We start from the raw sequence: 24,917 nt of genomic DNA, 5'->3' as shown, positions 1-24,917 counted from the left end.
CATCACCCAGTCCCTTACAAAATTGCATTTAATGTTACATCCTTGGCTTTTGTGGATATAAATGACAAAACACTATCACATAAAACTTTCTACTGCATTTGCAAGTCATACCTTTTAATAAGTCCCAAGGGTCCTTTGTATGGACAAGAGGGACGTTCATAACCTACAAGGAGTCTGAAGGGCCAAACTGTAGGCTTCAATTCACACTTCCCATGGCTGGGTCAAGGCATGTACACTGAGGGGACGTGTAATACTTATTATGTGGCTTTTGTGTGTAAAATACCATCTTCCTTCTCTTTTAATAGGTTTGTTGGTGGACTTCTCGAAGTTACTTTATACATTTTCCTAGTGTTAGCAATGATGGAAGTCAGCACACTGTCTCAGAAAGTCTGATTATATTTTTAATTTCTATCTGACCAAGGCCCAGATATTTCAGAAATGTTCTTTGCAACTCCTCTCAAATTAGGACCTTTGGTACCAGAAGCTTTCTGTGTGCACATGTGTTTTATCATTTTTGTTCACATTGTGGTTTTATTAGAGAAGATGAAAGAATTGAAAATACAAAATATGAGGTACAAATTATTTACCATATGATAGGCATTAGAAATAAAATTAGTAAGACATGGACCTTACCCTCAAGAAGTTAACAGAATGGTTGGGACAACTTTCTTTCTTTTTAAGATCTTATTTATTTATTTTTAGAGAGGGGAAGGGAAGGAGAAAGGAAGAGAAACATCAATGTGGTTGGCTCTCAAGCGCCCCCTACTGGGGACCTGGCCCATAACCCAGGCATGTGCCCTGACTGGGAATGGAACTGGAGATCCTTTGGTTTGCAGTCCCCAGCTCAATCCACTGAGCCACACCAGCCAGGGCAGGTTGGGACAACTTTTATGTAAACTATTATACAGTGTAGAAACTGCAGTAATGGTACTTGCGCAAGATTCACAGGAAAATGTAGTTAGAGATGGGCAGAGTGGGGGTGGGGTAAACGTTAAGGTGTTTGAAAGGTTTTTGAGGTATTGCATAAACAGGAGTTCCACGTGTGTATCAGTAGAGAGAACAGCATGTACGAGTAATTGGCAAATGTGAAACAACTTAGTTTGTTCAGAGAATGCTGGATGAATCATTTAGTATTGACTAAAGGGTGGGAGAAAGTAAACACAGGTCTTGATGGGCCATGGATGCCAAAAAATGAAATATACTTGGTGGGGAAAATAATACTAGGGTTTCATTCACTAAGTATGGTGAAGTCATTCTTTCACCGGATTCAGCATTTGTGATGGGTTAGCCATTGTTCCAGGTCCTGGGGTTACACCAGGGGATCAGACGGGGTCCCTACTCTCTCTCACAGAGCTTACATTTAAAGTGTGTGTGTGTGGGGGGTCAGACAATAAACTCTTCGGGAAGGTGTCAGTGATGAACACAAAACAGAGGCATGGACAGTGGTAGAGGGGCTGGTGAAACATCGACAGAAGTTGCCAAGCACACATTTGGTGCAGAGAATTGATTTAAGCCTGTAAATTTGTCCCGACGCTATAGTGCATTTCTTCACTTTGAAACTTCACTTCTTTAGGGAGTGCGGAGTAAAGGGAATCCACTCTACAAATAGTGATTAACTGGATCGACCAAGAGAATCCTGGTGCAAAAAGGCGGCAACAGGACGACTGGGGCTCGCGGTCATCAGTTTCTGGGAACCTGATGGCGTGACGCGCGCCAGCCCGCCTCGAGGAGTGCGGGGACCCAGCCAACCCTGCTCTCAGCATTCCGGCCAAGAAGGCAGCAGGATGTTTTCTTTCTGCCTGGAAACAAGCGCCAAGCCCACACGATCTAGCTCTCTAGAGCAGTCAGCGGAGAATCACACGCCTGCTGCGCGCAGCCTCAGTGCCGGTGGGAGGAACCTCCAACCCCGACCCAACATAGGCCACGCCTTCCTCCGCTCGGGGACGGTCTTCCGCTTCCTGTCTCTAAGTGGAGGGAGGGAGGCCTTCGAACCTGCCCGGAACCCTTCAACCGGTGTCGCTTGCTCTTACGTCACGCTCGGCTTCCGGGTCAGAGGTCAGACGGTCCGGAGCGACCAAAGCCATGGTACAACTCCGGCCACGCGCATCCCGCACCCCGGCCTCGGCGTCCGCGATGGTGGACGAGGGCCAGCTAGCCTCGGAGCAGGAGGCGGAGCACGGCCTGTTGCTCGGGCAACCCAGCAGTGGCGCGGCTGCCGAGCCACTGGAGGAAGACGAAGACGGGGACGACGAGTATGACGACGAGGCTCCGGAGGAATTGACTTTCGCCAGCGCCCAGGCGGAAGCGAGGGAAGAGGAGCGGCGAGTTCGGGAGACGGTGCGCAGGTTGGAAACCTACGGCCGGGCCGGAGGACCGTCCATTCCGGTCCCACTTGTCTCTCCCGCTCTGACGTGTCACCCTTTCTCCCAGGGATAAAACACTCCTGAAGGAGAAGAGGAAACGACGCGAGGAGCTGTTTATCGAACAAAAGGTTAGAGTGTAGGAGGCGTCTCCTTTTTAAAACAATCCAGCTTGGGGTAAAATTCCCGTGTTTGTTGCAGAGGTGGTAGGATATAGGGGTGGGGAAAACGTCGCTAATATTTCCTCTGACATCAGTGAAAACAAGATGCTGTTACTCTTAGCTGTCCGCAGATTGAAAATGGGAGTGGGAAGAGCTGTCAATTGAAATCACGCGATTAAATGCCACCTCCTCGCTGTGACACCTGTCATTTCGCCTTTCCGGGGGTAGTTTATTTACCTGTAACTGGGTTGCCGTTAGAATTAAATGAGGTGCTTTGCAGACTAAGGGCCGTACAAATATCAGTGTGGTTGCTCTGCTATCGGATGTTTGGCAGATTGGCCACAGAGAACCGACTCCAGAGGGACATGACTTTCAGTGTTTGGCAGTGACTGGAGGGTCGGGCACCCTTTCCCATCTTCACTAGGTCTTCCAAAGAATGTGGAATAGGTTCTGAGCTCTGTTTTATGATCGCAATTTCCCCAGTTTAGAGGTAGTGGAGGCAGTGAGTGGTCAGCCTACATGAGGCTGTTCATAAAGTCTGTAACTTCAGAAGCAACCCAGAGTATATTGTCATGTAGCTCACTTACTATTTTTAAATGTCTTTAAGAAAAGGAAACTCCTTCCAGACACTATTCTAGAGAAGTTAACTACAGCTTCACAAACAGAGTAAGTAATGGATCTTGTTATATTATTTGCTTACCCCCATCTTTGAAATACATATTGGAACATTTATTTGAGTCGGTATAATTGAGTAACAACGCCTAAATTAAAAAGCTGCACTGTAGATATATGAATTTGGTGGGAAAGGTGGAAGTAATTCACTTCCTTTTCAGTCTTTCACTGTTCTTTTTTGTTCATTCCTGTTGCTAACTCTAGCTTCTGAGTTGCTGATCCCAGAGCACTAATTCATCAGCTGTTAGGTTTCATTTGTCCTGGGGCAGGGCAGACGGTGAATAACACGTGTCTTGAAAGCCATCATTTAGTGGAGAAGCAGACTCTTATCTGCAGGCTCTTCCTAAAACTCAGCTTGCCCCATACTTGCCATACCGGCCACCAACTTGTCCTTCCTCCTCGTTCCCCATCTCACTTAGCAGCTTTGCCACCAACTTAATGTTTAAAGCCAGATGTTGTAATCATCCCCTTCCTCATCTGTCCCCATGGAGTCAGTCAAACCTTACTAAAGAGTTCTAAATATTTGACTTTTCTGTCTGTTGTCTCTGCCTTAGATCTGTATCTTTGACCTGGTCCTCAGGTTTTCTGTAGAACTTTTCCAAAGAGTTATTCAGATCCCAAATACACTAAACATAAACACAAATGTATTTGGTGGCAGATTCCTTTTATCCTTTAAAGCCAGACGCAAATGTCACCTTTTCATTCTGTCTTCCCACCCACCCTGTGAACTTCCTCCTTTGTAGTTTTTCTGTTGTGCATGGTACAGGCGTCTTGTCTTAGTGTTGTCAGTTTGCATTTCTCTCTCAGACCACCTGCCGCCACTCTAGTCCTTGTCTCTTGTGCTTAAAACTGTTAATAACCCTTTATGATTTCTTCAAAATAAATGAGGCAGACCTACCACCGTTCATTTCATATTTTAGCCTAGGTGTTTTTTAACATTCATAAGTCTTTCACTTTAATTCCATTAACCACAGCAATCTGCTTCTTTTGGAAGCCTGCTGATACGCTTTCAGATTTTAAATTCTGAGAAGATACTCCCATTCATTATTTATTAGTTTGTTAATTGCTGTTGGTGATAGGAGTTGGTGGCTGGGAATGTGGGGAGTGACTTGCTTTCCAAACTGATTAAAGAACCTGAGTCAAAACTGAGGGTAGTGGTAACAAATTGGGGCAGGGTGGGGGTGGGAGGACTTACATTTCTAAGACCAAATTCACTTGTGTAACAGGTGATCTTTGCTATCTGCCTTTCCAATCACTGTGTTGTTGTTCTCCCTTAGCATAAAGAAATCACCAGGAAAGTTAAAAAAAGGTAGGAACTATTCTAATTTAAGTAACTTTTCATGAAAGTGTCGAGTGCTTTGCAGTCAAATGTTACTGGCCCTTAGAAAGAGCATGGGAATAGCACTGGCCAAGTTTAGCTTAGGCCTCTTCCCTTATTTCTCTTTTTTTTTTATACAGTTGTCTCTATTTTTCCACCCCCCCCCCTTGGCTCTGTCCATGGTCCCTCTTCCCTTATTTCTTACAAATAAAAATTGCATCCAGATTGGCGGGAGTGGGCATTTAACATGAACTCCAGGAGGTGTTCTTGATTTATTTTTACATAAGTGCTAACTAGACATAAAACTTAATTTTTTAGTTAATTTGCAGAAGAAAGATGAAGAATGTGAAAAAGGAAGTGATTCTAAGAAAGCTAAAGTACAAAAAGTACAGTCTATTGGGTAAGAAGAGCCTTTTTTTCATGTAGGATATAAAGTTATTAACCTTTGAGAATTGAAGTATTGACTTCTGTGGAAAAATATTTTAATTAGTAGCAGTTTCAGATTGGATCTTCTGTGGGAAAACCAGTTGTGATATTTATATAAAAACTATCTGCTCTACTAAAATGTGAATATTAGCCTATTTCTTATAAAATAGCACTATAATTTAGTTTTATTCATTATCCTATTGGTACATATACAAAATAAGCATTTTTTCCACTTTTTGAGGCAACTAACAAATATTTTATTTAAAATAAAACACCTTATCAACATCGTTCATTTTGACATTTTGTATTGATCCCCAGCCAGAATAGAAGCTACTTGGCTCTAAGGCTAAAAGACCAAGATCTGAGGGATTCAAGGCAACAAGCAGCCAAAGCCTTCATACAAAATTCTTTATATGGTCCAGGAACCAACAGAACTACTGGTAATTTCCTTACTGACTGTTTTTCTCACTTTTTACTGCAAATAATCAAAGAACTGATAAATAATTCTCTTTTCCAGTAAATAAGTTCCTGTCTCTTGACAATAAGAGGTTACCAGTGAAGAAAGCTGCAGCCCAGTTTTTGAGTAATGGTTGGGGTGAGGTCCAGCTTTATTCTTTTGGCTCTGATCGTTTTATATATTGAATAATGCTCTTTTAAAGGAGATAGTAAATACTCAATTGTGAATTACCTTTTCTTCTTACAATAGCTTCAATATTAATAGTTTAAAGTTGCTTCTGAAAATTAGGTCAGTGTATTATGTATGTACAGCTAACAAAATCTAATTTAATAGACCTAATTTTAGTATTTATATTCATATAGAAAATCTTAAAAGTTTAAATTTTTTCTTGGGAATTTTTATTCTTACAAACTTTCTGCACAAACTTTCTATTATAGGAACCCAGAAAAAACAAAATGCCAAGAGGTTTAAAAGACGGTGGATGGTCAGAAAGATGAAAACTTCTAAGAAGTAAATCAAAACTAAATGAAGAATGAAAACTTTGTATGTATGGAGCTTGCAGTTACTTAGTGTACAAGATTAATTTGCCTTAAAAATCTAATAAATCATTTTAAAGGCTCATTACAAAAGTCAAATCTATTTGGGGAAGTACCCCATCACATTTCATCCTTTTGGAATACAGTTGTGCCTTTAATCCTGGAGGGTCCTGGAAGAAATAGCAGTTTAAAAGGAATTGCTTTCATTTCTTTTTTGTAAGTATTTATCCATTTACTTGAACACAAGCAACCAATAATGGCACCTCTTCTGCCCCTTCCCCCCACCCCACACTGCGCTTGTGTGTTGGGAACGGCAGGGAGGAGAGCTCTCAGATGCCTTCCTCTCTCAGATGTTTTGGTGATACTGATGAGAGTTTGCTTCACAAAATATCTAAGTGTATATAAATACCTACTTTTCTTAAAGAAGGTTCAAGCCTCAATGTACAAAAATAGTGTAAAAAATAACCAAAGGATATGGTCATCCACTTGAACAGCTTGTTTACATTTTACTTTTAACCAGTTTGGGGGTTTGCTTTACTGGCAACTAACATTCCATATTAGGTTATGAAACTAAGGGGATTAATTTTCCTTTTTCTTTCTGTCTGACCCACAATATCAGGCTTGACCCTAATACAAGGAGGCTAGTGAACCGAATGCAGTTTTAGCTGTAGAACTTAGATTTATAGTAAAAATCATTGATTTTAATTGCTCTAGTTTTATATTAATCATAAGTATGTAAGTACCTAATATATAAACTCAGTTGACACTCTAATATCTGTAGAAGTAAATTTTTAATGGCTGGTTAATTATATCACTACATTTTTATTGCAATATAGTACTCATTTAAGCACTTAAAAATGGAAGGTGTACAAAGATTAAATTAAGACACGGTAAATTGACTAAATATTTGGTTTTTATATAAATAAAGGTCATAACCACACCGTTGACATATAATACTGTTATAATACAAGTTAAACTTGTGAGTCTACAACAGAAGTCGTTGGTAGTTAAACAGGAAACAAAGTTGAAAAGACCATGTTAAAACAAAACTACTGGGACTAACAGGTTGGGATTGTAAGTAGCAACAAACGTATTCACTCAGCTCCTGAGTATTTCAAGTTTTACAGTACACATTAAAAATGATTTCTTCCATCAACACTATAAATTCAAACTGTCGGATGTTTATGCATTTTGCAAGTTACACTGATTGAATGCTTTTATGGGAGTGGGGGTTGGAACATCTCCCAATTTGAAGTTTACATCACCCACATGCTAACACAACACAACTTGTTCCATTTCCTTCCCCCCTCTCCCCCCAGCAAAGAAGGCAGGATTTTTTTTGGTTTCTTTTAGGTAATTGTTTTAAAGGATTTGTGATGATAAATTCGAACATCTGAGATTCGGTAATATTTATTAACTCTTAGACAACTAAGAGGTTAAAGATGGAAAATAATTTCTCCTAACACTAAGTTAGAAAATCATTTGCATCATGCTGTAAACTAGGAAGCAATGTAAAGCGACAAAAACCTGTCCCCAGTACATAATTAAAAAAATCTAAATTTCAAATCAGCAGAGCTGGTCTACTTCCATGTTGACTATATGCCACAATATAAGTGTGAGCTCCTTAAATGCATAGCTAATGTAGGTAGTCTTCCACTGTGGCAAATGCACAGGATCCAATTCCTGATCGAGCCATCAGTCCTAGACATTGTGTGGCCTGTCCCATTGCTAGAGCAAGTGGAGGCTGCTTTGGCAGATTGTGGGTTTCTGAAGAAAAATGGTTGAAAATGGAAATAACAATTAGTAAGGCATTTAAAAAAAATCTTTTCAGAAAAATATTACATTACTTACACAATTATCAATGTATATATTGCCCTTAACTAACTAGCAAAGGTAGTTTCTAAGCAAATGATTAATGCCTTGCAGGTACTACTCTGACAAGGTAATATGGGTACTACTAGGTGTTCAACTATAAGAAAAATTCTTGCAGAATTAAACTTTTAAAGTGTTAGATATTCTAAACCTTTTATTTCCATATTGCCTATGATGGGAACGATACAATTTCTTGGCTGATATTTAATTGGGAGCATAAGAAATATTTAATATTATTATTATCTTTGACCAAGGTCAGTCGACAATAGAAAAAGACCAGATTCTTCTTCTAGAGATACAACCAAACTGAGGCTGCCTAACTGTTTCCAAAGCATATTGGTGAATGTTATTTGGGTTGGTAGGGAGTAAGGGCTGATGGTCACTATGAGACAATAGAGCAAAATTACTCTTAATTTTGGAGGGGTAACTTACAATCAATAGGTCAGACACTTAAAAAGTTGCCAATGAAGTATTCAGGGTACTACACACCAGCAGTCCGTCAGAGAGCTGTAGTACAAATGTGATCAATAAAATTTGTTCTTTGCCAGAAATGGAAAAAATGAACTAATGGTGGAAGTGGCCAAACTCCTGTTAAGTTGGTAATTTTTCCTTGTGTGTAGATGTCTAAATTTTAAGTTTATGTAGATTCCCAATTAATGAAATTACTAATCAGTTCTTTATAGACATAGCTGACAATAAAGGGCAAAAACTGATACATGGTAGGAGCCATATGATTTAGTTCTACCCTTGGTTCTGGGATTGGAATCTCAGAGAAAGAAAACTTCTAAAAGGAATGAAGCAAAAATAATAAGGAAGCAAGTACAGGAGTTCAAGTACAAGAAGAAGGAGCAAGAATGTAAGAATGGGGGGGGGAGGAGGTTATGGGAATGGAGAGATGGAGCAAAAAGGACTCAATGGACAACAGAGTGGTTGGTGATTGTGGGGGGGGGTATAAGGGAGATAAATGGTGATGGGAAAAATACAAAAAATGTAAATAAAAATATGCAAAAAAGGCAGATTGGTGAGAACGTGGTTTGAAAAGTGGTCTGGGTTAAGATTAATAAAGTACAGGCTATTCAGTGGCAAGATATTATTTGGCTAAATTTTGATAGTGATAAACAGCTTTTTTGCCGACTCGAAGCAGGATTGACTTCGTAGTTTAAAATAATTCTGCCTTAATTTGAATCAAGAACAATTTAATTTTTATACAAAAATCAAACATAACAGGTAATTAACACTGAAAAGGAAACATCCTTTCAAAAATGTCTCCTGAAGATTTACAGGGAAGTAACCTTGCTCAAATGTAAGCATCTAGATGTACTTTATTACAATTTTATATTGGCCAAGGGAAGCAGGTGGTCATAAGCATTTAAAAAAAATGTTTGGATGTGAAACTCGCAAGAATTACATACAATTAATATAACTTTAAGCACTACTTAATATGTTATAAAATTTAGTATTTATAAATATGCAGACAACCCCACAATTTAATAATCTTACTAATTTTGTGAGAATTATATACACTTAATAAATTTAAGCGCTATTTATGGGTGAACCTACATAATATGTAGTATAATATGTAAGAATACATATTACCTTGGACAATGGCCCCAAGCAATTTAATATTTAAAAATTTAATCTCCTTGAAGAACCCCAGATACAAAAAGCTGTCATTAAGAAAATTGGTCACTTTACAAATTTTTTCCAAGCCTAGTGTTACATAAATACAAAGCAATTAGTACTTCATTACTTACAATGTAGTAATTTAAAAATAGAAGTATTGTAAAGCATAATTTGCCCTACAATCCCAGCATTGCTACTTGCTTCTCTTACTTTTTACCAATAGAGCTAAATGAATTTCACGACCAAAGAAATTACAACACAATTTAACACCACAAAATTCACATTTATTATATATAAATTCTAATTTTAAGAAAACTACAACACAAAGACACGACTCCTATTTCAAAACTGCAGTATGAGACCTTAACACATGATGAATTAAAAATTAATTGTATAAGGGCAAAGAAACAGATTAAGGCTCAAATATGAATACTTTTAATTGCTTGCTTTACATTCTGGCCATATGAGGGCCCCAGGCCCTCATCCCAAGTCTCTGTGGCTAAACACCCTCTACTCTGGAACTGTTCTAATTTACCTAAGATATTAATAGTTTGAAACATGTTGCTGAAAGCCCCCAAACCTAAAAGGGCTGAATCACACAGAACAGACTTTTAAACTGGAGTCCCATTTTACCTGGGGAATTCGATTCTAAAAAGTTAGGTGAGAAATCATTCTTAGCTAACTATCTTTGCAAAGAATTGCCCAGAAATTAAAACAGTTTTAAGTAATCAACCCTATAGAGTTTCAATATAAGTGCACAAAATACATAGTTACAGATATAGTGTATTTGTTCAATACATAAATACTATAATCATACTCTGTAGTGAGTTGCTCATAGGAACAGCAACCAACCAGGGGAACAGCAAATTCTAACTTCTCACTTCAAGCTCATGCCTGGCTAAACCTATTTAAATTGCTGTTCTCTTCCTCACATACCCTTCTTATTTGGTAAGGGCAAGGAGCTGAATATCAGTGCAAATACATTTGACTCCAAGGGTTACTGCTGACGGGGCATTCCCAAATCACCTGGCAACTCCTTGTGCCTGCACAGTGGGAGCGGGAAAATGGGGGGCTCGGGCCAGAAATATTTACATACGTGCACACACAATCATCTCATTTCCAAACTTCCCCAGGCGCACCCCAATGTACTGGTTTTATTCTATTTGAATACATTTAATCTGGGATTGAAACAATGGTTTCTATGTTTTAAGGTAACTTTAATTTTAAAATGTAGAAAAACTTTCCCTAAGGAAAAATATAAAATATTTTACCAAAATATAAATGCCAGCACAAATACCACCCCAAATATTCCGAAAATCTAGTTGGAGCTGAGCTGTTTGGCTTCACTTACCTAATATTGCACTGTTAAGAGCTGAGCACACAGGTTCTCTCTGAATTGGGTCAAGCTGATTTCCAACAGGGCTGTTCCAAGGATCTGAATACGCCAGCAAACTGAATGCATCCTGTTGAAAACAGCAATTTGATTTTTAATTCAAACAGTTGAGCTGCTGTGATCATCCATGGTTGGTTACAAATGGAGAGACAGGTAAAAGGCACTAAACTGGCATTTAAACCCATTTACCTATGGATATTTTAAACAACTGGATTTTGAAGCAAAGTCTAATTTGTTTTCATTCTTTCTGTGAACACACAGTCTCATTATCTTTCCCCCATCCCCACCATACATATGGAACAGGAAAAAATATTAAAAATTGAAAAAATGAATTCCTGTGAAATGGGCTAATACTGGTTATGGTAAAGAGGAAGACTAAAACATTTAGACACAGTACAATTTATTATCACTGATACGAATTTGACGTTAAAATGATAGGGTGTGCCTATATATATTTTTTTCAAGTACATGTGGGAATTGGATGTCAACTTCTCACATCTTCTCAAACGCAGTAATCAAAAAATTTAAACTGGCCCCCACTCAGGAACTCAGTAGTTCCAACCATCTTCAAAGCCCCCCGTCCTAAAGCAGCTGACACATACACAGTAGTCTTTTTCCAACAACTCTGTCTTCTTTCTGGGGAGGCACATACACAATGGTTTCAGACGCTGCCGTCACCATCAGTGTGCATCATTAGTGTGGCCTTTAGCAAGTAACAACCTCTCCAAGAGTCAAGTTTCATCATTTGTGTAATGGGGGCGATCAGAGGTTGTATTTCAGTCATGTGAGGACTAACTGAGCTAAATGAAATTAGCAATTTATCAAAAGATTAGCAATCTTTCAATAAATGATGTCTTATTCTGCCAACAGTTAATATTCTAATCTGGAATAATATTATAGGTACAGATATAGTTAGATACAGAACATCTTCCCAATTCAGAAGGCATACACGAGAAGGTGCTGAGGAAATTGTAAGTCAGTGAATTCAGTAACAACTGTCCAAGTGCTAATCATGGAAGTGTGGAAGACTGATTCCTAAAATCTCCTAGGTACAGCTCAAGCATTCCTCTAATGATCTTAAGTGTTCTGACGGCCGGGGGGGGGGGCCCGCGGGGAGCAGGGTTCCTGGTCAACTGTATTCTTGTGCTTTGTCATCCAAACTGGCTTCCACATTGTGGAGGTCAGACATGCCCATGAAGCAAAGCTATGCAGTCCGTCCGAGGCCACCAGACAGGGCGTGCATGCGTCTAAATGCATGTGCTCCTCCACTGTCGTCTACTGTATTTCACAGCAGACTTTTTGCCCCCGTTATTATAATGAAATTTCTTTGAAGATTTAAAAAATATTACACCATTTTGAGTCTTCTGCGGCTACTCCTACGTGTTGGGTACAGGGAAGAAGCTTCTACACCTGCTGATCACAAGACCTGCTTCTTACAATTTTTAAGCTATTTTATGCACCCCACAAAGCTACTAGATTGTATTTCCTGAATGTCCCCATCCACACTTGTTGATGGCAAGATTATTAATATCCTACAAAGCTAACTCTAACCAATCCCATTATTTCTAAAGATTGAGCTTTGCTCAAGATTTAATTTACCCCACGACCATCTAATGAGGTACCATCCCCACAGCACAGATAAACTTTGAAAGATATCCTAAAGAACTGTCCATGGAATAATGGGTACATAAAAACTTTAAGCACAAAATCCTCTTGGGTCATTATATCGGGACATGCTACCAAAAAGATGAAGTGTCCCAAATCTCAAATTAATCATTCTGTTTACATGATCTGATATTTAAAGCAAAAACACATAATGACGACGGCAGTAGTTTACTGTGCACTAGCACTGTGTGAGGCAATGTTTCAAGCATTCGTGTGATCATCTCATTTAATCCTCACAATAACTTTACGAAGTGGATACTATTATGCCCATCATTCAGAGATGCAAACTGGGGCAGTAACAGGTTAAGATCACACTGCTAGTACTGTACTTCTTTTAGTTAGATGCAGTTCCTTTTAATTTTCAACTTAAATATCAAGAGGAAAAAAGTCTAAAACTGCGCTCTACTATTTTCAGTACAATTGAACAAGTATTTATTGGACACAGCAGCCAGGCAACTGAAGACACATCGATCACCAAAATCTGTTTCAAGGATTCACAAAGTTCTGTGGGGAAGACAGACATGTAAATAAGTAACATCGTGTAGTGCTTATTAATGCACAGTGTATGTGTCACATGATGCCGTCACAGAAGCAGGCTCAGGCTGCGCGGACACTGAGGCTGAGTGAAAGGAGAAAAAGGCATGCTTAGCACCATGGGTAACGGGTTAGATCCTAAAACGCCTTCGAAAACCACACTAATAAGCCTGAACTTCTTTTTTGCCAATAATGCAGTGGAATTTTATACGAGTGGCACGGATTAGACTCGATTATACAGGGATCACACAGCAACACTATGAAACAGTTTGGAAGCAGAGTGAGGCTGTAGCAGGGAAACTAACAAACCTTAAAAAAAAAACAAGGCTTACAGCATCCGGTTCCCAGTAGTAAGTAGCTAGAACCCTGTCTTTCTTTACAAAGGGAATAAAATCAGCAAAGCAAAATCAGTGTTTTAAATCCTGCTGTAAAACTTAATGGGTGAAGGTAACCAAAGAAACGCGATTCCAGTCGCATCAGCACTGGCGCACTGTCGCTGCTTCGTAAGTTGGCAGGTTTCTGGAAAGCGACACGATAGCAATATGCAGCAAGAGCCACAAGAAATATATCCTGTGACTCAATAATTAAGACTTTATCCCAGCGGAATAATTCAAAGGAAGAAACATGAAGATATATGTATAATGGTATTTACTAAAGCATTTGAATAAAAAGAAATCTAGCCAGAGCAATGCTTAAGTAAACTTATATAGCAACATAATAATCATGTAACCATTTAAAAATAGCTGCAAATAATGTATAGAAACTAGAAATAAATTTTATGACAATAAATTAAAACAATACAAAATAGGATAACTAAAATTACTAGGTAAAAATACATGCACACAGGATTCAAAGAACAAAACTGAGAATATCTGAAATATAACGGCATTATGGGTTACTTACTATTTTTTAAAAATTACCTTGGTGGGAATAACTTCTGAGAGAAATGTGACATCATTTAGGCAGGACTCTCAACCTATACTTATATTTAGCCTAAAATTGGTAACAGTTTAGAAACAGGGTGAGTCTAAATGTCTCTACTTCTACTTCAACTACGGGATTAAAAGCTCCCTTCTGGCTGGGGCTGCTCATGCATGTCTGATTCTCCACAATGCCTTCAGCAGAGCCTTGCCACAATGCAGAAGCTCAATAAATAGCTGCTGAACAAAGTCAGGTAGTACTCTGGGGAGCCTCCGTCAGGCTTGGGCAGGTAAGGAACACAAAGATAACAGGGAAAGAGGAGAGGAAGCCTGACAAAATTATAATAAAGGTCAAGAGAAACTGGGCTACTGCAGGGACTCCCTTACCATTTTACCACAGGTGGGCTACTTGCATGGGCTGTAACGTGCGACCGAGGAAGCAAAAGACACATGTACCTCATGGTAAAGCATTCGGGTAAATCTCACCCTTGACTTTAGCCAAATCACTGTCTCTGTATGTATGTATACGATTCAGAAGTTTATACAAAACCAGGAAAACCAGGAAAAAACTAAAGATAAAAACACCCCAACAAAATCACATGTGATCTGAAATGAAGAATAAAAGGAAAAGGAGTAATTTCTAAATCTATTCTTTAAGATTTTATTTATTTTTAGACAAAGGGGAATGGAGGGAGAAAGAGGAGAGAAACATCAATGTGTGGTTGCCTCTCATGTGCCCTGTACTGGGGACCTGGCCTACAACCCAGGCATGTGCCCTGACTGGGAATTGAACCAGCGACCCTTTAATTCACAGGCCAGCGCTCAATCCACTGAGCCACACCAGTCAGGGCTAATTTCTAAATCTTAACTACGGCAAAAAAAAACCCTTTACTGTTCATGTTGCCCTCCAATCCTTCAGCCTTGTTCTTTAGGTACTTGTAAGTTACATCAGTTACTCATGCCTATCTAGATCAAAAAGAGTTTGGGGAACAGGAGGGAGGCAGCTCAGAATATTAAGGAAGTGTCTTAAAGCAGTTCATATTTGCTTAGAAGTCAGAACAGAGATGCATTCTTGAGAGAAGCCATCTACATTCTTTAGATGAAGATGAATTACACTTTCTCATAATTCAATATATAATCAAGAAATATCTGAGAATAGGCCACGAAATGCCATTTTCTGAGCCTCATGCAAACTGGAATCAAAAACAGCTGATTTGAATGAAATCTTAAATTTTCAAAGGCACTGCAGAAATCACACATCCCTTCATCATGCTCAATTAGCATAAAGTTTTAACAAGACAAGTCAGATGACCTGCTGTAAAAATGTTTATAAATTCCTTAAAAAAATTTTTTTAAAGATTTTATTTTTTTGAGAAAGGGAATGGGAGGAAGAAAGAGGAAAGAAACATCCATGTGCAAGGGAAACATTGATTGGTTGCCTCTCAGGCCCAACTGGGAACCTGGCCCACAACCCAGGCATATGCTCTGACTGGGAATCAAACCTTCAACCTTTCAGTTCGCAGGCTGATAATTCAATCCACTGAGCCACACCAGCCAGGGCAAAATGTCTACGAATTCTTAAAAACACCTCATATTCCTAAAAATCCCCTCGAACAATAGTTCTCAAAGTAGCCCTCACTGGTGTGGCTCAGTGGATTGAGTGCTGGCCTACAATCCAAAGGACCATGGGTTTGATTCCCAGACAGGGAACATGCCTGGGTTGCAGGCCAGGTCCTCAGTAGGGGGCGCTCAAGAGGCAACCACACACTGGTTTTTCCCTCTCTCCCTCCTTTCCCCTGTCTCGAAAAATAAATAAAATCTTTAAAAAATCAAAAACAAACCCACAGTTCTCAAAGTATATAGTCGAGACATCTGGGTCCAAGACCCTTGCAGGGGGCTTTGTGAAGTCATAATTATGTTCATAATAATACGAAGATATTATTCACTTTTCTCATTGTCATTCTCTGACAACAATACAGTCAGCTTTTCAAGAGGCTACTTGATATGTGATACTGCAAAAGACTGAATGCAGAGGCAGGTATGAGAATCTGGCTTATCTTGATTAAATCTAGCATTGAAGAGATTTGTGAAAATGTAACACAAGGCCACTCTTCTCATTCCCCTGCACTTTTTTTTTTAATGCACATCCTTATTATTTTTCAAAGATTTTATTTATTTTCAGAGAGAGAAGGGAAGGAGAAAGAGAGGGATAGAATCATCAATGTGTGGTTGCTTCTCACGTGTCCCCCCACTGGGGACCTGGCCCACAACCCAGGCATGTGCCCTAGACTGGGAATCGAACAAGTGACTCTCTGATTCGCAAGCCTGCGCTCAATCCACTGAGCTACGCCAGCCAGGGCTCCCCTCCACTTTTGTAAAGATAGTTAAATGTTTTATTTATTTCATGGACTTATTTTTTTTTTTAATAAATTGATTTTAGTTTCAATTTCTAATGTAATAAAATTAGTAAACTCTTGGGGAATCTCTAATAGTTTCTTAAAGTGTCTAGACACCAAAAAGGTTGAGAACCTACCTTGGTATCTAGCAAAAAGTACTCAGTCAGTTTCCCAAATGGTAACTTTAGAAAACTAAAATAACTTATAAGAAAGGCCAAGAAATAAGTTTCTTTTTGGCACTCTTGATGTATGAGAAAAGGTCTTACAAAGTTAAATGATGATGAAAATTTCCAATCTAAAAAAATTAGTTATACTTTTCAAATGAATTCAACCTCAATTTCATAAGCATTCATTGAATACCTAGGTGCTAAATATATAACATATATCTAAAAGGAGAGGAGTTACAGAAAGACATAGCCTGACCTCAAAGAACTCTTAATTTTATAGAGCAAGTGTGGACAGCCACTGTGCTAGCAGTGTATGAATGACTGATTTGATGTTCTAACAAAAAAGTTTAAATTACATAATCCACCAATTTTCATTTATTTAGCATAAAATCATAATTTAACCTTTTTTTTGAGAGCTGACAGTCACTGTTAGGAATAGCAGTTGTGCTACCCAGTAGATTAAGTACTAAATATGGTGAAGAAACCTCTCTTCTCACCTCCGATACTGAAAATACAAGACTGCACGCCTTTAACTGGACATGTATATGGTGGCTCCTTAACCCATCCTAGCCAAGCAGATATGTTCTGTCTACACAGATGCCATACTGAAGCCACGGTGCAGGCAGCTGTTTGATTCCGCTGATTTCATGCCATGTTCAGTGCCACTGGCACAACTGACATTCAGTGTGTGTTCGGAAGGAACGGCAGGCGCCTTGCCCTTTCCTATTACATACATTACACCCAGGCATGAGTCTCAAGGCCACTGCCTGCATCTCTCCTTTGTTCTTTGAATTTCTTACAAAACATCCAGGAGAAAGTGTTTATAACATCACCTTTGAGCCCAACCTAATGCAGTGTTAAAAAAATGCAATGGCTAGGGTAATGTTTCATGGGCTTACAGGGCTGGTAGGACTTTTTGATTATGAAACAAAACTTCTGAGGAGTGATAACATTTCCACAACTAATTACAATGCTGACAAGGTAGGAGAAAACTCCAACTTTAAATGATTCGACACTGGCTAATTTACTAAACTATGAACTGTATCCACCTTCCTAGCTATCATAAACATCAATCCAGAAAAGACCTGAAAATGTATTAACTATTCTGGCTTTAGAGATGACCCAAATCCTTCACCAATCATCATCAAAATAAAAACCACGTATTATACATTCAATTTACAACAACCCATTAGCATACTCACATTTTTCCTAATAACTCTGCAGATTTTACAGCTGAGAACACTAAGAGCATGGTGGCCCAACTGGGGTTGAGTCCACGGGTTTTACCTTGAAGTCCAGTGCTCTTTCCAGGAGAGCAGAGCTGCCCAACCACATCGAAAGCTTTGACTCATTTATAATTTTTCAAGGAGAAACAAATTTACCTTCAACATTTTTTTATTTGCTGTGTTCTTGCCACATTCTCTCCTCAGCTGTTCACTCATCGCTTGTAGCTCCCTTCCAAAGTGAATCATTCTTTCTATGGCGGCCTGGCTCCCTCCACACAGCTGGCGTCTTAACTGACTTGAATCAACTTCTGTAACCAACCGAAACAAACAAGTGTTTTACTACCTTACTGAATGGAGAGCAATGGAGAAATGAACATAAATTGCTTATAATATTTTGTATGTTTAATTTAATAACTATTACCTAATATTTTTCTCTAAACATGCAGATATATTTAATTTAATACGTAACTTTGCAGCTAAAAGGTATGCTTTATCTAGGTCTCAAGAGTCTAGGATCCAATATCTAGCACGCAGCTGAAAGTCAGGTAACAACCTGTCAGTGTTAGGAAGTACCTATACGTCAGGGAAAATTTTACAAAAAGTTAAGTATGATTATCTAAAACTACATTAAGCCACAAAAAAAGTTAGTAACTGCCTCTCTTTAACTTTAACTGCCACAAATAGAGATAGAATTAAATGACTCCTGGAAGCTAAGAGAGGCTAAATAATTCCAATAAAAACACAGAAGACACCATATCATACTAATAAAAAAGGCTTATTAATTACACTTTTAGAAAAACACTACTTTTAGAAAATAATTTTATAGTATGTATCTTGGTTGACAATAATCACTGATTACTAATGTAACCGTTTAAATGACTAATAACATATAATTAAAATGATGATAGTTAATATTTAATAGGCATTGCAAGCTATTAGCTTTTCAGAGATTGGCTCATTTAATCTTCACAATGACCCATGGGGCAGTTACTGTAATACCCATTTTACAGATGAAGAAATTGAGGCACAGAGCTCTTGAGTAACTTGTCCGAGGTTACACAGCTACTAAGTGGCAGTTGCAGAATTTGAATCCAGGTAATCTGGCTCTAGACCTCCTGTTCTTAATCACTATGTTCAAATTACTCTTTGAATGTTGAGATTGCTGATATCTGATAGAATAAAACTACGCTGTCTTTTCAATCATACTCCTTCCTTGAAAAAATGAATTATACATTAGAATACACAGCCATCAACAACAAATAAAAAAAATAACTTTACGTTTATAAAGTAGTTTCTTGTATCTACTCATAACAATTTGAAAAAATACCTTTCAACCTGAAAATACTAAGAAATCTAATGGTGGCCATGGAATTGTGACAAAAAAGAATTTATAAATAAGCTTCAATAATTTTCACTTTTCAATTGATGAGAAAGTTTGCTGATGGTTTTAACTTCACAGCATAATTTACTACACAAGTTGTCAACAAAGTAAAATTAAGCATGACGCTTAATGCTTAATGCATCTGGGGGTGGTGGCGGGAAGGGGGTCATACTTAAGCACCTACTAAGTGCCAGGCACTAAACTATGCAGTCACATGTATTCACATTAAATGAAAGATACTCTGTTTGGTTAGACTTTATAAAATCATCTCTACCCATTTGGCTTTTACTGGCTATATTAAAATAAGCGTAAAACTTTTTTTATATCTCCAACCTTAAATACCCTGAGATAGTTAACACCAACAAGTTGGTTCTACTGCACTAATGACAGCACAAAAATTGAGCCAAAACAGTTCAGCAAAGATAACTCTCTAGCACTTAACTTCAGAAAGTACTGTAAAGTAACTCTACTCTGTCTAGCAACCCCCTCTCACAAGAGAGTTTAAGAGAAATAATATGTATTTACTGTCAAATCCAATGGCACACACATCTTTAAATCTGATTTATGCTCATCAGCTGTAAATCAGTACAAATACAAACATAATCTTGTAGTTATCATTTTTTATTAAAAATGTAAGAAATATCACTGCAGACCCATTTCGGTGTCACAATCTTCCATTTCGTGGTCATGTTTAGAGCTACCATTTAGGAAACCATTGGATGAAGTTTCTCCAACTCCATTGGAGTAGTGATCTGTTTCCATGTCTACATCATTACTGAAAACGAAAAAAAAAAAACCCTAATTATAGAAATTGCATAACTGCACCTTAGTTTAAAAGAAATTATTACTCAACTACATAGCCTACTTAATAAACTGATTTTATAAAGCGATAATAACCTGCAAAAAAAGTATTTAGTTAAATCTTGAATGTATTCAAAGCCAAATATATGGCTGACTTTTAACAAAGTTTTACTCCTGGAGATGAGGAGGGAAGAAGCGCATGTACCAAAATGTAGTATTTTCCTGACTTTGTATCCATAGGGAGAATTCATACTTCAGCACATACTTTCCACTATTTCCCAAACTCAGACGTGCACTTCATCCTTTGTTAATCAACTGCTGCTCCAGAACCCCCATCTTGCCCCGGCATTCACTTCCCGCATGGAAGGGGGAACCTCCCTCTCCAAACTACTCCTGCAGCCCTCTTCACCTCTTTTCTGCCCTCACATTCAACTCACTTCTAGACTACTTTTTCATTACTAATCTTGACATTTTGACATCTGTCCTCACTTCTCAAAAATATACCCTCCCTCAAAGGTAAATAATCATAAAAACTACTCAGTCTCACCCTGTCATACCTTTTCAACATCCACCACTATTTTACTCCCACAGGCTTTCTTCCTGACTAAAAATTCCAAAGTATTGCCACATATCCATTTTGAAAATGTTGATATGGATATTTAGGTACAGTACTTCCAACTTTCACTCACTTTACATTCACTGAATGAATAACTGTGCCAATAACTACATCTGGACATATTGAAGTCGTCAACGTAGGGCCTTCACATCCATCCACACATTAAGCAACAATAAATGAGTATCTAATCTTTAAGATTCTCCTATGAAGAACTAGGTAAGGATTATACAGCCCAGAAGGAAACACTTGATGAAAATTTAGGAAGTATTTACATGAAAATGACCATTTCTCATTAAAAAGGCGAGTATATTCATTCTTGGAAAAAAGAAAACCACTGAATGCGGACGAACAAAAAGCACTCTATGCAATATGCCGCCGGGGTGGTCAGCTCCTCGGGGTGAGTTTTTTTGTGCATGGGTCCAAGTGCCCATGTGTGAGTGCATGGGTGTGTGCACACTTCTATAGGTAAAACCTGTATGGTAAATACGAGAGAGAGAGAGACAGAGAGACAGAGAAATATACAGGAAGAAGGGACAACAAACAGCCTTGGAACTCCTTCGTCAGTCAGAAACGCTGTTTATTATATTTGATGAACTTTGAGAATTGTTAAGAAAAATCAAACTCTAAAAATAACGCTTAATAGAAATTAAGATCATAGCTTTTAGTGATCCCAACAGTGTACTAAACCATTTTTTAAAAAAACACTTCAATGCAATGTTTGAGAGGGATTCCTTCATTCCATGCATATTAAGAACCCCTGAGTGACGCTCCATGTTAGGTGCTATGGACAGAATGAAACAGCCTCTGCCCTCTAGGAGCCAACAGCCCAGTAACAGCTAATAAAAGTTATTATGTTACAAGGATTATTGCTATGATAAAAGCTAATCACAAGGAATGACACAACATTTGGTGGGCATGTAAATCAAGGCAAAAATCCTGGAAGAGGTAACATCTGAACTTGAGTTTTAACTAGAACAAAAGTTAGGATAGAGAAGATGGAGGGCAGGGAGAAGAGAATGTCAGATGGAGGGAAGTATAATGGAGACACCCCAAGTCTGGACGTCAGAAATTCTGGGAAGTAATCTCAATTCTACAACTTACTGGCAACTAATCATTGACCTTAAAAAAAAAACCCACATTTACTTTTCTGGTTTTCAGCTGTACATCTGTAAAATGGTTTTAACAGTTAATAGCATCTCTGCCTACTTCACAATACTGTTATAAAGAAAGCCAGGACCAACAATAAAATAACTTACTGTTTAAGAGTTTAAGGGAATTTAAAAGCTTACTTTTCTCTCTGATACTGAACACAAAGGAGAACAATGGGCCATCAACCCCTTCTGTAAAGTTTCCTACCCTGAACCCAGGTAGTAATAGGTCCCTTCAGCAACTACCTGCCATTAGGAGGTTGCTGAAGGGACCTATTATTACTATTTAAGAGAAAAACTCACAAAATGATTGCAATCCTACCCTCAAAAAATGGCAGAACCCTCTATCAATGATAAAGTACTGAAGGCTTAACTTTTAAAACTCTCAACATAGTTTTTACTGTAATATTCTACTTTAAAATTTTTTATGTGTCATCTCTACGGCCAAAGACTACAAAAGACAGTCGCCTTTTCCACAGTTCTCACACCACTTCTGCGGACTTCCACCATAACCTGCACCACACAACCCCATGCCGTCAGTAAATTTTTGACACTTGTGATAGAACATCTGGAGATTCTGATAAATCTCCAAATCTGTAAATACATATTTTTAAATATACACCTTTCTCTGGAGCCATATTTCCGTTAAGATTCCATGCTAAAAGTTAGGTTCTCCCTCCTTTGATGAAAAATTCTGCACTGATGAACATTCTCCCAAAATGGAGTGTGACCAATCAATTCATGTTGTAAGACCAAACCAGTATCAAATCGATAAAATCTATCCATTATTTTATGAAAAAGATGTTATACTATGAGTCCTAAACCAAAATGAGATCTAAAATCATAGTTTCAAAGAAAAATTTTTGGATAAGTGCTAGATGATCTGGGCAGGCTGAATTCCTAAGAACTTGCTTCCACACGCTAGTATTCAATTCACGTGACTACATTTCAGGAGCCTTTAAAAGGTCTGATGAACATTAAACCCGAGTATGTCATAGTATATCATCATCTCTTGTCCCCAAACTCCCTGAAATCAGGAGAGACAGTCCTCCTGCCGAGCAGAATCACTGCCATGCAACAGGTCCTCAGCACTGCCCTCGTGCTCAACATTTACTGAACAACTCAGCTCCACGTGCTGTACTAAAGCTACTTAACGCTGGGCTCTCAAATAAGAGTCTTCGTAAAATTAGTTACTTGAAGTCAGGAAATATTCCACATACACTTACACCAAGAAAACCACACACAGAAAAAAAACAGTTGTAAATGAGTCACAATAAAACTACAGGTTAAATACAATACTGTGACTTGACTTAGACAAAACAAATGGCATTTATGTGATCAACTGTGTAGGTCTGTGGGCAGGAAGACTAGACTGCAGAGCCACGGACGTGTCCCTGCAACCCCACTACGAGGGCAGAGGGAATGGGGAGTAAGAAGGAACAAAGGAAAGAGTGAGCTTACGTGCTTCCTGAGAGACTGAAAACTTTGGGGACCTTAGTCCCTACCCTTTTATTCTCTGGGGACTTGGGAATTCCCAGACATCCACTATGGGCCATATAATCCAGTTTTCTCAAATTATTAAAAATGATAACACCTGTGATTAGGTTGCTTATAGTAATGCAAAAGTTAGAGAAATCACTTACCTGGTGAAGTTATTAACTTGCTGTGATCTTGACATGTTTATACTGTTCAGTTCTGGTACATTCAAATTAGATGACTGGTGTTTACTATGGCAATATGATTGATGTGCTTTATTTGATATTATACCATTACTACAACTTTCAAAACCTGGAAAAAGAAAAAGATAGGTTATGAAAATAGAAACAAACGCTGATTTATTACTAAGTTGTAAATAATGTACCCATATTCTGATTTTTGTATGTAAAATACAGGAGAGTCGATGGACTATTTAAGTAATAAATAACTAACTTCTTTGAAAGGATATAAATATACAATTATGATCTCCTCTAACAATTACTGAAGGCTTCATTATGGATCTTCCTTATCCTCACGCCCCACCCTCTGAGGGCAGTGTTATCACCACCCCTGCAGTGACTGACTGTTATTCTAGAGGAGTCAGGGCTAAGAATACAAACATGAGAACCAGCTGCACTGCACACAGTGGTATATAAAAAGAGAGGTATTAATGTAGGAAAGTCTGTGGTGCCTGAGAAAAAGCAAAGGTGTCACTCCATGAAAGGAAAGGAAACAGCATTAGATTCTGTTTTAGAAAGTTAACTGTAGAGGAAAGAGAACGCCTTGGGAAAAACAGAATGAAAGAGACAAGCAAGAAAGAAGACTAAATAGGATTAGGAATAAACTTGCAGAAGTGATCATAAAAGCGAAGAAAGGAGAGAACTCTAGTTAAGAGGACACAAAAGCCTTGGAGAATAGGGCTGATGAGCCAAAAAAGGGACAGGAGAAAATGTGCGGGGCAGAGTGAACTCTGCAGGAAGCTTCGTCGAGGAAGAACGAGATAAAAAGCATATACCACAGCCACATCACCCCCTTTAAATTTATATTTTATTAAAACATGCAACTGATTACCTTTTCATTACCAAGTATCTATGACTTAATTTCTAGGGGGAACTCGTATGTTGGCTTTTGTTTATGAAGATGTGCTACAATAACCTGCTCTCAGAAAGAGCTCCTCAAATTACTTCCTGAAAATACTAACATACACATCTGATCCACCTATAATTTTTCTTCTAGAACATCCTAAGATTGAATATATACATGGGCAAAATTGCTACACAAAAAAGTCTAGATTTTTAAACATTTTATTTGGGTTCAAAAATATAAGAAAGGAAAAAATATAAAGAAAATATTGTAAGACTGAATCTCACCAGAAAAATGTGCAGTACTCCCTTTGCCAGATGCTAAATTGTGGATATTCATTCCATGGCTGGGGCTCATACTTGGACTACTAAAAGGTCGAGGACTAACAGGATAACTGTCTTGAGATTTTGGACTTCGGCCTCCCAAACATCGTACTTCACTATCTGTACCATTCACCATTTCTATAAACTGACGCACTCTAAAAAAAGGGAAAGAAATTTACTTAGATAATCTTCAAAAAGCCATTTATCTAATAGCAACAGATTTCTTAAAAAAGATATTTTAAGAGCTTGTGTATATCAATAACTTTGGCCTTTAGATAGTATTCTAAAAATACTAAATATGGTTTCCTATATTATATTGTGTAAAATATAAAATTTCCAGAAAAATTAGACTATAATGCAAAA

At 38.2% G+C, this 24,917-nt stretch overlaps 2 protein-coding genes across 3 annotated transcripts in view; one reads left to right on the top strand and one right to left on the bottom strand.

Moving 5' to 3' along the window:
* The first annotated feature begins 1,979 nt into the window (after positions 1-1,979).
* On the top strand, positions 1,980-6,015 carry NOL7 (nucleolar protein 7). Its single transcript, XM_024565567.4, has 8 exons — positions 1,980-2,345; positions 2,431-2,491; positions 3,129-3,187; positions 4,471-4,502; positions 4,830-4,911; positions 5,256-5,377; positions 5,455-5,532; positions 5,832-6,015. Exons 1-8 carry the CDS (start codon positions 2,083-2,085, stop codon positions 5,906-5,908), a joined length of 774 nt encoding a protein of 257 aa, XP_024421335.2. The 5' UTR covers positions 1,980-2,082; the 3' UTR covers positions 5,909-6,015.
* Positions 6,016-6,704: 689 nt separating this feature from the next.
* The window catches only part of RANBP9 (RAN binding protein 9), an 82,206-nt gene continuing 63,993 nt past the window's right edge, over positions 6,705-24,917 (bottom strand). For both annotated transcript variants that reach the window (XM_053920255.2, XM_024565566.4), the window contains 6 exons: positions 24,519-24,709; positions 23,316-23,460; positions 19,761-19,882; positions 17,883-18,034; positions 10,777-10,888; positions 6,705-7,697 (listed from right to left, as the gene is read on the bottom strand). In XM_053920255.2, the coding sequence (XP_053776230.1) occupies positions 7,567-7,697; positions 10,777-10,888; positions 17,883-18,034; positions 19,761-19,882; positions 23,316-23,460; positions 24,519-24,709 (853 nt within the window). In that variant the 3' untranslated portion in view covers positions 6,705-7,566. The remainder of the gene's footprint in view (positions 7,698-10,776; positions 10,889-17,882; positions 18,035-19,760; positions 19,883-23,315; positions 23,461-24,518; positions 24,710-24,917) is intronic.

The sequence above is a fragment of the Desmodus rotundus genome, chromosome 3 (genome assembly GCF_022682495.2).
Source record: "Desmodus rotundus isolate HL8 chromosome 3, HLdesRot8A.1, whole genome shotgun sequence".
Classification (NCBI taxonomy): Eukaryota; Metazoa; Chordata; class Mammalia; order Chiroptera; family Phyllostomidae; genus Desmodus; species Desmodus rotundus.
Note: the sequence above shows the minus strand (reverse complement) of the source record. Positions and strands in the feature narration are given on the sequence as shown.